At 42.3% G+C, this 12,532-nt stretch overlaps 1 protein-coding gene across 5 annotated transcripts in view; it reads left to right on the forward strand.

Moving 5' to 3' along the window:
* CNTN6 (contactin 6) overlaps positions 1–12,532 on the forward strand; it is a 350,488-nt gene that overhangs the window by 206,738 nt on the left and 131,218 nt on the right. For 3 of the 5 annotated variants that reach the window (XM_053303087.1, XM_053303088.1, XM_053303086.1), the window contains 2 exons: positions 3,866–4,069; positions 9,207–9,309. In XM_053303087.1, the coding sequence (XP_053159062.1) occupies positions 3,866–4,069; positions 9,207–9,309 (307 nt within the window). Of the gene's footprint in view, positions 1–3,865; positions 4,070–9,154; positions 9,310–12,532 lie in introns of those variants that run through there. The other 2 variants (XM_053303089.1, XM_053303090.1) reach the window with 2 other exon arrangements.

The raw sequence follows: 12,532 nt of genomic DNA on the forward strand, positions 1-12,532 counted from the left end.
CTAAACCTTATTCTTGCAGATTTCATTAACTTCCTAACTCTATTGCATGGAGAGAGAGAGAGAGAGAGATGCTTTCAGAAGGGAAGCATCTTTGATAGATCCCCAGTGACATGCTGTTTCTAATTATAGTCACATAATATTATAGGAAGCCAGCATAAAATTCCACTGAAACCACTGGTGTTTACAGACTCATTATCATACCATGCTGATGTTGCAACTGAAACATAAATAATGTTTGTAAAATGGCATTGATGATGGCAAGGATCTGGGATGGGGAAAGAGACGGCATTTTGAAATGAATCAGTTGGCAGAAAGTTCTAAGCTCATGAATTATACATTTAATTAAGGGTTGCTAAACTGCTAGATTTCAAAACTTCTGATTTACTATGTTTTATTAAAAATACAATTTCCATGGCACTGCCGCCACTGCCGGAGCATGATAGAAAGAGCTCCACAGTCAGCTGTCAAACTCCAGACAGCAGGAAGGAACAATTGTGACAGAAGGTGAAAAGAAGCCACTGAAGAGAAGGGCAATGAGTCAGACAGATCAGAGCAGTAGGGGAATCATAAAGGAGTTGAGCTACCAGTACCTCAAGGAGGCAGATATAGGGGGAAAGGAAAAGGAAAGTTAGCACATAAGTTGCTCTGTCATCAAAGTGTATAAATATAAAAAAAATCTAATTCCCAAAGTGCCTAGGGGACATTCAGAGGGAAATTTTTGAAGTCGAGTGGATGTCCATTCATCGTCCATTCTTGTAGACCACATACGCTGGTGCTACTCTAATGTCTGTGTGCACTGCAGGAGGCAGCAATTGTGTGACTAACTGGCTGTGTAGGCTGCACAGACCAACTCATGGTGTTTGTGATAGCACTAAAAGAAGCACTACTTACTTAAAATGCCCAAGCAAAGCACAGGCAGTCAGTTGCCCACAGAGACAGTCACCCGTAGTGTCCAAATTTAAAAACCAATTTCAAGCTAATAGGGTGTGATTGAAAACAATGGAATTAATGTGGACAGTGAGGCCCTCTTGGTTTTGGACAAGGATTTTCTCCACTAGTCTAATCAAGTGCTTTCTAATCAGTTGCTCTCAAACCATAATGGTTAATGACCTGTAGCTGGCAAAGATACAATGTGAGCCCTTTACACTGCTAAATATAATATAGTTGGGTTTTCGCTTCAAAATATTAGCCACATCCACTGTTTTCAGAGTCTAATCCCACAAGTGAAATAGTTATTCTTGGCTAATTGAGGCAGCATATTGAGTATTTTCCATCCGGTTTTGTTTGCATTGTTTCTCACTTGCAAATTGGCATCACCACTATGTTGCATTGACAAAGAGCTATTAACAAATGTGCCATTTCCAAATGGACTCAATTGTGCCTGAATATTAAGTAGATACAGTATTTTACTGCTATCCTATACTTCCTGTTATGCATCTATTTGCCAAAAAGGGTTGACATTTAGATATATTCATAGTCTTGAGTTGCCTCAAATACACCAAAGAAGGGGAAGGGTGAACTTTGCTGGCCTTCATGAAGTGCTCCAGGCAAGCAACATGAAGACGGAATACTTCAAATAGAAGAATAGAGTTAGGAACTTTGTCAAGGGTAGTGTAGTCCACCCACTTGCAGCACTGCACTTCCATTAGATCTAATTCTAAATAATTTCCTCTACCTAATTATCAAGTATAGTTTAAACTAGTTTTGTAGCAATAAGATTTTTCTTGCTATCCAGCCTAAATCTTGTCTAATGAAAAAAATTGGCAATTGAGGGCCAGACAATGGAGATTCATGACTGGGTCCTGTGGTATTTTTAGTTAATCCATTGCTTGATCCAGGCCAGCTTTTGAATGGGCTTTAGTTACTTTTTTAACAATCCTGGAATAGAGGTGGGGCTAACAAATAGCCAGCAGCAAGAGCACTAAAAAGCAGACTGCCCTTGCCTCTCTGTACATAATGAGGCTATTCACACGATGGGAGAAAATGGTCATTCGCTGTAGCCCAGTCCTTAAACTGGGTTTGCCAGGCGAGCGCTCCACAAACCCAGTTTAAGCAATCGTGAGTAGCTGCAGTGCAGCTCGGCAGCACGGCGACTCACGAATAGACCCCTGGTGGGAGGCTGAAAAGCAGCCTCCCGGCTTGGGGGTCTCTCCAGTATGCCCTGCGTGCTCCACAGGGCATACTGGAACTTCCGGAGGCCACGTGACCCCCAATCTTCCCAGCCCCCACTGGCTCCATCACAGAGCCGGCAGTCATGTGGGTGGCCAATCCAGCCGCCTAGGGCTCCCGCCCTGCTTGTCTACGGGGAGAGCGGGCTTAGCCCACTCTCCCCACTTACTTTCACAAAGAGGGTCTCACTGATCGTGAGACCAGGCTCAATATCTGTTTCATTAAACTATTAATATTCCTGATTCCACTCCATTGCCTTGTCCTTGCATACCACAACTCTTCCCCTTGGAATCTACAGGTCCAAATGTTTGCAACAACAAAAAACCAGTCACAGATATCCCCTGATTCAGATCAGGTTTGCAGCAGTGGAGGAGGGTTAACCCCTTTCTTCTATGCTGTTTTTCTGACAAGGTTGCTCCCCACCTCCACAGCGGCTATTAGCCTTGTTAGGGGAATCATTAGGGAAATCATGTACCCATAATGGGAACGGAAGACAATGGAGTAAGTCTAACACATTACTTTTCTTTGTTACCCTGCTCTTCTCCTCTTGTTCACACATTTGTACACGTCGCTTGATCCTGCAATATCTGATCACTCTCAGTCAATTATATGAACAGTCTCTGCATTGAAAAACATTGAGGCGGGTCTCACAATCAATGAGACCCGCCTCGAGGGGGTTAGTGGGGAGAGCGGGCTTAGCCTGCTCTCTTCACACACGAGCAGGCTGCAGCCTTGGACGGCCAGACCAGCCACCCACACGACTGCCAGCTCCATCACGGAGCCAGGAGGGGCTGCGGGGATAGGGGGCTGTGCGGCCTCGGGAAGTTCCGGCATGCTCTGCACGAGTGTGCAAAGCATGCTGGAGAGACACCCCCCCCCCAAGCCAGGAGCCTGCTTTTTAGCCTCCTGGTCAGGGGTCTCCTCGTGAGTTGCCATGGCACGAATCCACGCTGTGGCAACACACAATCCGGAAACCCCGGTTAGAGGAGCACTCGCTCTCCTAACCTGGGCTATGGCGGGGGGGGGGCTGCAGAATCGGGTTACCAGCTTGAGGCAACCGGGCTCGCCTGCAAGCCCAATGGTTCTCACGGTTCGCTAAAATCGGGCTAGGCTCCCCTAGCCCGATTTTAGCCGATTGTGAGAATAGCCTCATTGTGTTTGAACTGACCATGTGTTATATGGAAGTTCTGTCTGTGGTGATGAGGCTCAAGTCCCTGCTTGGGTTCCATTTTCATTGAGTGATGACCATGCATGTGTGAACTGGACTCCCTCTTCCCACCACATCCCTGACTGAATTTTAAAGCATCCCGCTCACCATGATTTAGCACAGTGACATCACTGTCTAGTAGTTTGCCCCACTAACACTAGCCCACTGTCATCGCAATCAGTTAAAATCTAAAATTAATGTGTCCTGCCATATACAAAATACGGTTACTTTGAGGTTAATGAGAGACAATCACTTGGCAAGAAAGATGAAAATGATTTGGACAAAATTGTTATCCACACTCATGTGAACCTCCAGATTAGGATCCACTGCTTGGGCCTATGTTTATTTTATGTGAGCTACTTTTTGTACTGAAAATTAATAACCATGGAGATAAATTTATAAAAAGAAAAAAAGTATCTTCCAGTAGTAGAAATTCACAGTAGAGTTTTTTTAGGAAAATATGTGTAATAAGTGTTTGATGTTTTCCAGATTTATCCTATGCTTGGATTTTCAATGATAATCCCTTATATGTTCAGGAGGACAGTCGTCGATTTGTGTCTCAAGAGACAGGAAATCTATACATCGCCAAAGTGGAACCTTCTGATGTGGGCAATTACACATGTGTTGTAACTAACACAGAAGCAAAGCAAAGTGTGCAGGGCCCACCCACACCACTTGTACTCCGTAGTGACGGTAAGATTTTTTCCCCTTGATTGATTGATTGATTAATTGATTAAGTGCCATCAAGTCGGTGTTGACTCTTAGTGACCACACAGATAGATTCTCTCCAGGATGATCTGTCTTCAGCTTGGCCTTTCAGGTCTCTCAGTGGTGCATTCATTGCTGTTGCTTCTCTTTTTTCCTTACAGTCCTAATAAAACTAAAATAATATGTCTGATATATCACTTCTTAATTGTGGAGTGGCAATCAATTGCTGTGGGTCATTAGGAAAATATATGTTTCTCATTTATGTTAAGAACTGATTCTGAATCTATACTTTAGAACAGGGGTGGGCAAACTTGGCCCTCCAGCTGTTGTTGAACTACAACTTCCATAATTCCTAGCCACAATAAATTGTTGCTAGGAGTGATGGGAGTTGTAGTTCATCAACAGCTGGAGGACCAAGTTTGCCCACCCCTGCTTTAGAACTAGTCTTTGTTGGCAAAATGAATAAACTGAGTGAATGAGCAAAGGGAGATATAGTGGTCATATCAACACTATAAAAACTTTCTATATTCCACCTGTCATGGATCCTCTGGGGATCCATGACAGAATTCTGGGGATTCTAGTTAGTGAAGTGCTGAGAATTATCTGTTAGTTTATTCCCTGATAAGTTTGCTTGCAGTACAGATTTGCCCATAGTATACCGAAACATAGTACCCTGGAAAGACACAAGGTGAAATGAATTGCACCCAGAGACCCAAGAAAGACAAGACACAAGTGATGGATTTAAACTAGGGCCACTTCATTAGCTCAAACTGCAGGTGAATAGAAATAATTCCTAAAACTGAGTGTGGACAACTCCTCCCATGAGATCCCGCTTCCTGGAGTCAGCTATGATCCCACCAGGGTGAATCAGTTGGGTACAAGGGCTGCCAACTGCAATCCTACAGCTGGCTCACCTGTGTAGAGGGAGGATTACCCATGTCATCACCCAACAAGCTGCAAACTCTGAGTGGGTGAGGCGAGCCACTCCCCAAAGAGGATCGATACCCAGCCGCTCCGAGCCCCATAACCTTGAGGGGCTGTTCCATGGAATCTCCCTTCATCCCAAGGTGCCTCCAGCTGAACACCCATAACATAAACACTACCTACCCCAGCCTACATTCACTTGCCACAAAAGGGGGCAAACATCTGTTTAGCCCCCTTTCCCCAACCAACCAGCCTTGTTGCAGATGGGCCAGGAAAAAAGTAATTTCCAGAATCTGATAAGTGAATGCCATCCTGTTGATACAGATGGTATTAGCTCCAGGTCATTAAGAGCTACAGGTCATCAAGAGTCTGCAGAATGAGTGCCTTGCCCTTAAGAAGGCTCAGGACTATTAGATCAGTTTGCTTGCAGTACAGATATGCCCATAGTAACCCAAAACATAGTGCCCTGGAAGGACACATGCTGAAATGAATTTTAATTCCCATACTAAATTTATTTTTCCAGAAATATTCAGATTCAGATATGACAGGCTTTCATTGTTCAGATCTAAAATGCAGAAAGCTAGGCCTAATCCAGTTTAGTTACTGATGTGAAAAGCATTATTTTAAAGGAAGCACTTCAATTAAATGTTCACAGTTGAAAAATGCATAGTTGAGAAAACTGTTAGCAGAGTATTTAAAGTGAGTTTGCTTACCAAAACTATGAGCTCTCAAAGAGTACTCAAAGAGTACCAACAAATATTGCATAATTTCTGCATTGCTTTAGGTTTGGAGAATATGGGTGATGCGATTATGTGAGTGACACAGGGTGTGTTCTTGGTATTAGGCTATGATATATGGATAGATGAAAAGCCTTTGGAGACAAATTTGTTCTCTGATCCTAACCCTAACCCTAGTTTAATAGGGCTTTAGATTAGACATGTGCATGCATTGATTTTTGTGATTCAATTCAAGGTCCAATAGAATCAGCCAGGTTTGAGTTTGCAAATTTGATTTGATTCAAGTTGGATTTGATTTGGTTCAGATTTGAATCAATTCAACACACTTTTAAAGGTCCAGGGGGCACCTAAGTGGGATGATAGTTAGGGCCCCATGGGTGCCACTTACCACCCATATTTCATGGTGGTGGGACACTCAGTTATTTTTTAATGATTTTTTTTTTTAGTTTTTAGAGACCTTGTATATTCCCACCATAGGGAATAATGGCAAATCAAAGCAGCCCTAACCAGAACTCCGACCCAGATCCCCAGATTTCATTTTTTTAAGCTAAGCTCTAGCCCTTGTAGAAATGGAGTTATAGACTAAAATGTGTAGACACTGTTTTTGAAATGCTTAGACTCTTTGGTATGTAATGACTTTTCCTCATAATGAATCTCTATGAGGATTCATTACACACTAAAGAGTCTAAACACCTCAAAAATTCCTAAACTGAGTACCCATTGCCTTGCAGGTGGAGAAAAAAATAGTGGCACCCCATGTGCCAACAACTCCCCCCACCACACACATGCCAAAGGGATACTCAAATATAAATTGCATACTCCACTGGCTTGTGGGTTGGGGGGCAGATGGCACATGGGGTGCTACTAATTTTTCCCCACTTGCAAGGCAGTAGGTACTCAGTTTATGAGGAAAAGTCATTACACAACAAAGAGTCTAAATACCTCAAACATTCCTAAAATATAAACTAATACTCCACTGGCTTTCAGGTTGGGCGGGGGTAATTGGCACATGGGGTGCCACTAATTTACCCCCATCCACAAGGCAATGGGATAATCAGTTTGTTTGTTTTAAAGGAATTTTTCAAACATTTAGACTATTTGGTGTGTAATGAATACTCATAGGGATTCATTATGAGGAAAAGTTATTTCACAAAGAGTCTAAACACTTCAAAAATAGTCACTGCACATTTTCTTCCATCACTCCACTTCTACAAGGGCTAGAGCTTAGCTTTTAAAAAGAAAAGAAAAGAAAGAAAGCTGGGAATCAGGGGGAATGAATGAAGGAAACTTGAAACTCAAATCCCAAATCAATTCAAATTGAATCTGGGGAGATTCAATTTGAGCTTGAATTTGGCTGGAAGTGACTGGGCAGATTCATTCTGAAGTCAAATCACTTAAATTGAACAGATTTGATTCAAATCTATTTGACCACAAAATGATTTGCACATCCCTATTTTAGATATTTAAATATGACTTAGTAGGTCTTTGTATATTTACATATATATCTGTTTTTCCATTCTCATTGAGCCATTTCAGACAATATGGATAAACCAGTCTCACTCATATGTGATCAGAGACATGAACAAACACATATATTAATATAGTGGCTCATTAATGTTGCATTTAATATGCATGTAGGGAGTGGTTCAGATGAACCACCGCCTGCTGCTGCAATGATAAAAACTGAAATGGCTTGCTGGGAGCGGGAGGGGGATTTGTATGTTAATATTTTTAATTTTAACTGTTTTAATGTTGCTTTTAATTCTGGTTTTATTGTTTATTTGTAAACAACCCTGAGACATTGTATGAGGCCGTATATAGATGTAATAAATAAACAATAAAAATAAACATCCCTTACTGAGAACAGGAAGTGGTTTGCATGTATCAACCAAACTAGCCCTGTAGGTACAGTGCTAAGTCCACAAGATATGGAGACTCGAGGTTTATTCACATATATGTATGCCACTTGCTGTCTCCTCAAACTCTTGCAACTGAATATGTGACCTATGGAAATTTTGTTTTAGGTCACATCAGTGATAGGAAAGCTCTGGCTGACATGTATGATCTGTGATGGATGCTCCATACATTCAAGCTATCACTTGATATTGCACTAATTAAGGCCATTCACATGACTCTGTTGGAGGGGCCAGGAGGAAGGTCGGATCAGTCCTGCCTTATCCCCAGATGAGTGGGGATATGTTGGAGGGCAGGGAGGAAGGTAGGAGGGAGAAATTTTGGAGGTAGGTAGAAGAAATGTTGGAGGGCAGGGAGGAAGGTAGGATCAGTCCTGCCTTATCCCCAGACGAGTGCAGGTCTCTCTTTAGCCGCGCCACTTGCACACCCACTCAAGCCATGCCGCATTGAGCGTCAGAACCATCTGGAGTCTAGGGGAGCAGAGACCGGCCTCCGGATTTCTCAGAATGCACCATGCGAGGAGTGCAGTGCATTGGAGAATTTACCAGCTGCTGGGTGCTCTAGCCTCCCACCACTATGAACACTTGGGCTGCAGGAACCCGAGCGTTTATAAAACCTGGGAGCGTGATAGAAGGGCACGCTTGTGTCCTTCTACTTCACTATTAGCCCAGGTAAAAAATCTAGGCTACCCTGGTGAAGAGTGCTGGGATTGGGACTGATCCCAGCACTCCACCCGAGCAGCCCTACCAAAGTAGGGCTGTGCAATGACATTGAGTAATGACATCTGTACGATGAAGTTGAACTCACTTTTACAGAGGCATTCTAAGAAATTATTTTATGAATTTGCCTTCATTGATACCATTGTTTTAATCACTTTTAGAAGCATTTTGGATTTGGCCTTTTTATGATTTTTTGTTGTAAAATAATTTAATGGTTTATCAAGCTTTTGAGATTTACTCAATTATTTCTTGGAAGTTTTGTTATTCAAATTTTATGCTTTCAGATTTTGTTTTGTTCCCTTAAGCCTTCAGGATGAGACAGGATGAAAACCCAGATAGATAAATTCCATGCATGCACATACCCTTACTCTCAATTTTCTCAAAGCTCTTTGAGTTGTATCCTAACTCAACAAGTGCAGAAAAAAGTTCCCATGTGGAGAACTATTTTTGCAGACTGAAGGAAAGGTTGAACTTTCATTTCTCAAAGATCTCGAATGCTGAACACATTTGAATTTGGAAATGGATCCCAATCTATCTACAAAATGATACTGATATGCTGTCGGAAAACTACTAAATCCCGGCATTTGACAATCTGGATCACAAGGTCAAGGGGAACTCACTCCATATGATCTGATCTGAATACTTCATCTTAGGCATCTGTACAGCGATGAAGTTCTTCACAGAGGCCCACTCTTGCTTTCACTGGAAGACACATTAGTTTCCATGTGAACAAGTAAGGCCACAATTTTCTGTTTTATACTGATATTCTGTTGTAGTAAACAGGTACTGAAGCACAACTGGAGCGCTCGCTGTTTTGATGTTCAACAGGTGTGATGGGGGAGTATGAACCAAAGATTGAAGTGCGTTTTCCAGAAATAACATACGCAGCAAAAGGTTCATCTGTTAAACTGGAATGCTTTGCCCTTGGAAAGTAAGGCTTTTTCATCTTTTTTAAAACAAGAAATCATAATGCTTGTTTGTTGTAATGAAATGAAGGACATTTCTCAAACAGTCAGCCAAATGGGTATTGATTTGGATTTGAGTGATATCCCATGGTCACAAAAAGGATTAGTTACTTTGCCAAAAGTCCCACAGCTTGCCTTATGGAGGATGAGTATACTAAGTCACTGAGGCACTAGCCTGCTCCAGCATCCCACCTGTTGTGCCACTGTTCTTCAAGTATATGCAATGGCTGACTTTGCAACCAAATATTAGGTTTTTGTTTCCATTTCTGACTTTAGTAAGTTAACTTTTCCCAGGTAAAGAAACCTACATTTAGCTTATGCTAATTTCAGCAACCATTTCAAATATCTCAGTTAATTCCATATCTCTATCTCTATCTCTATCTCTATCTCTATCTCTATCTCTGATGGCTTTACTTAAGAGTGAGAGCTCGTATGTCTATTTTCCTGTGCTTCTGCATGTGGGGTTCATTTCAAAACAGTTCATCTAGGTAAATACCACATAGAGAGGTCAAGATAATTTCAGCTTAAATCTTCTTTTGCTTTTAAAACAGAAGGATCTTGGATCACAGTTAAAGAATGTAAGCCCAATAATATTGAACTAAATGGTAAAATCCCCATGCTAAAATGACATTTTAAATATTCTCATGCTAAAAACGTATTTAAAAAAATATTGCTGTAGAATGTTATACGGAATACTACATAATAGGGTTGCATGGAGTGAGAACATACCTGAGGGCTTAATTACACACAAGCACATTTAATTGAACCCAACAAATTTTGTTTTCTCTTCAGGAGGGGATAATTTAGAGCAGAACAGCGATAAAAATACTAAACACTTTCCTCAAACTTGTTCCGCTTCTGTGCTCCAAATCTTTATAAAAATCTGCTTTTTAGAAGGGCAAACAAACAGATTGTGGGGGGTGGAGAATTGGAACAGTTAAGTGCCTGACAGGGGTTAAGCATTTCCTCTACAAGGATTAAGCACCCCCTTTACACCTTGCTTTCTCCCTCCAGAGATGCAATCCTGTGCACACTTACTTGGGAGTGAGTCCCATTAAACTCAATGGCTGATATGATATGCAGCCTTACAAGGCCGGAGGAAGAGCTCCATCCTCACAAGTAGCCTAAAAACTAGATGCAGGTGAGGCTTGCCTCACAAGCACAGTATGTGGGGTATCATGTCAGCCACTGAGTTTACTGGTCGGGAGCCAATATTTGCTCCCCTGCACTTCCCACAAAAGTCCTTTTCTTTGCCAGGAATATGTCCCTGCATGACTCTTAGGGAAATATTCCTGGCAACACAAAGAACTTTTGCAGGAAAGACAAAGGAGAGAAAAATTCTTCCCCCTCCCCCCTCGCCACATGCTGTGTTTGCAAGGCAAGCCTTGCCTACACCTAGTTATTAGGCTACCTGCAAGGACAGGGAACATAAGTGAATATCACAACTCCCTCCTCTCATGCACTTGCTCTACTGCTTGGAAAGCCTCTGGCTGTGTTAAGAGTATCCTGTCTCTGTGAGGACGTAAGCTCCTGCTGCATCCTCAGACTGCTGCTCTTGATTTCAGACACTGATAAACCTGAACTGAAACCGTATTCACCAGGGCATGCAGAGGCCCATTGGGCATGTGCAGCGGCCTCCAAAAAGGCCACTGCGATGGAGGTGAGGTCCAGAACAGACCAAAGACTGCCTGAACATGGCAATTTGTCACCTCAGAGAATTCTCCCAAAGGGGGCGAGTACCATTTTTTTTTTAAAAAAAAGATCACACATGCACCCCCAATAGCGGGGGTGGGGGTGGGTGTCAGTTCGATATAATCAAGGACTGATATACATCAGTCAATGTATATTGACTATTTGATGCTTACATCAAATCGAACAGATTCAATATTGAACCTGTTCAATATCAAAGCTGCTTGCAAATCCCTGGAGGCCTGCAGATTTTGAATTTTCAAGTAGCACTCATCCTGACTGGTGCTGTGAACTAAGTACAGAGAAGGTGGAACCAAAGTGTAATTACAAGGTTGCAGTATGATAATCCGCACCATTAGTACACATGCACCAACTTTATGAGGTGAGAAAGAACACTCAGGAAACAGATGAGCTTTTTCCAAATGCTGACTGAGAAAGCTTATTAATACTGAGCCAATTCTCAATTGTGCCAAAGGGAGTTTCTATCACTAACAGGAGCTTATTCTTATAAATAAGTGGGTTTTTCATATGCAGATGTTCTTAGTTTTCACTCTTCTTCTTGCACTAGAACATTCAGAAAATGATTTCATTTAGGGTTGTGCGTTTTGTTTTTTTTCTGTTTTGTTTTTGGCCCGAATCCAAAACACCCCCATTTTGTTCTTTGTTCGAAATTGCAAAATCCAAATCCAAAACGTTTTGGATTTTTAAAAATGGCCCTGGGGCAAAACTAGTGAGTGTGAGTGGTAGTACCCAATGGGTGGAAACTACCACCTAAATTTCAGAGGAACTGGGCAAAGGGCTGATTTTGGGTGAATTTTTGAATTTTTGAAGTTTTTCTCATAGGGAAGAATGGAGGTTTCAGCCAAAGTATACCTTCATGTCAGGGGGAAAGGGGTGGCCCAGAGTAGGGTGGGTGGTAGTGCGCAGTGGGGGCATGGAAGCTGCCAGAATTATTTCAAAGGAATTGGGCAGAGGGCTGATTTTTAAAGATTTAATGGAGTTTATGCATCTTTAAAGTTCTTCCCCATAGGGAATGATGGAAATTTCAGCAGCCCCATAACTATACTTGGAGGCACCAGGGTGGCCCAGAGCAAGTGGTGGTGTAGAGCACATAGGGTGCCAACCACCCCCATGGGTTGCTAACCCATGGGGTACTGGGTTCTGAGATGTTTTGAGTGTAGATTCTCTGATAGCATATGAGAGTGGGTTCATTGTTTGTTGTAGAAAATCTCATATGCTACCAGAGAATCTACACTCAGAACACCTCAGAAACAACAGAACCCAGCACCCCATGGGTTAGCAACCCATGGGGGTGGTTGGCACCCTATGTGCACTACACTGCCACTCGCTCCCGGCCACCCCAATGCCCCCCAGGTGGAGTTATGGGTCTGCAGAAACCTCCATTATTCCCTATGGGGAAAAAACCTTAAAGATGCATAAACTTCAACAATTCCTAAGAAATCAGCCCTTTGCCCTATTCCTTTGGAATCTGGGTTGTGA

This window comes from Hemicordylus capensis, chromosome 2 (genome assembly GCF_027244095.1).
Source record: "Hemicordylus capensis ecotype Gifberg chromosome 2, rHemCap1.1.pri, whole genome shotgun sequence".
Classification (NCBI taxonomy): domain Eukaryota; kingdom Metazoa; phylum Chordata; class Lepidosauria; order Squamata; family Cordylidae; genus Hemicordylus; species Hemicordylus capensis.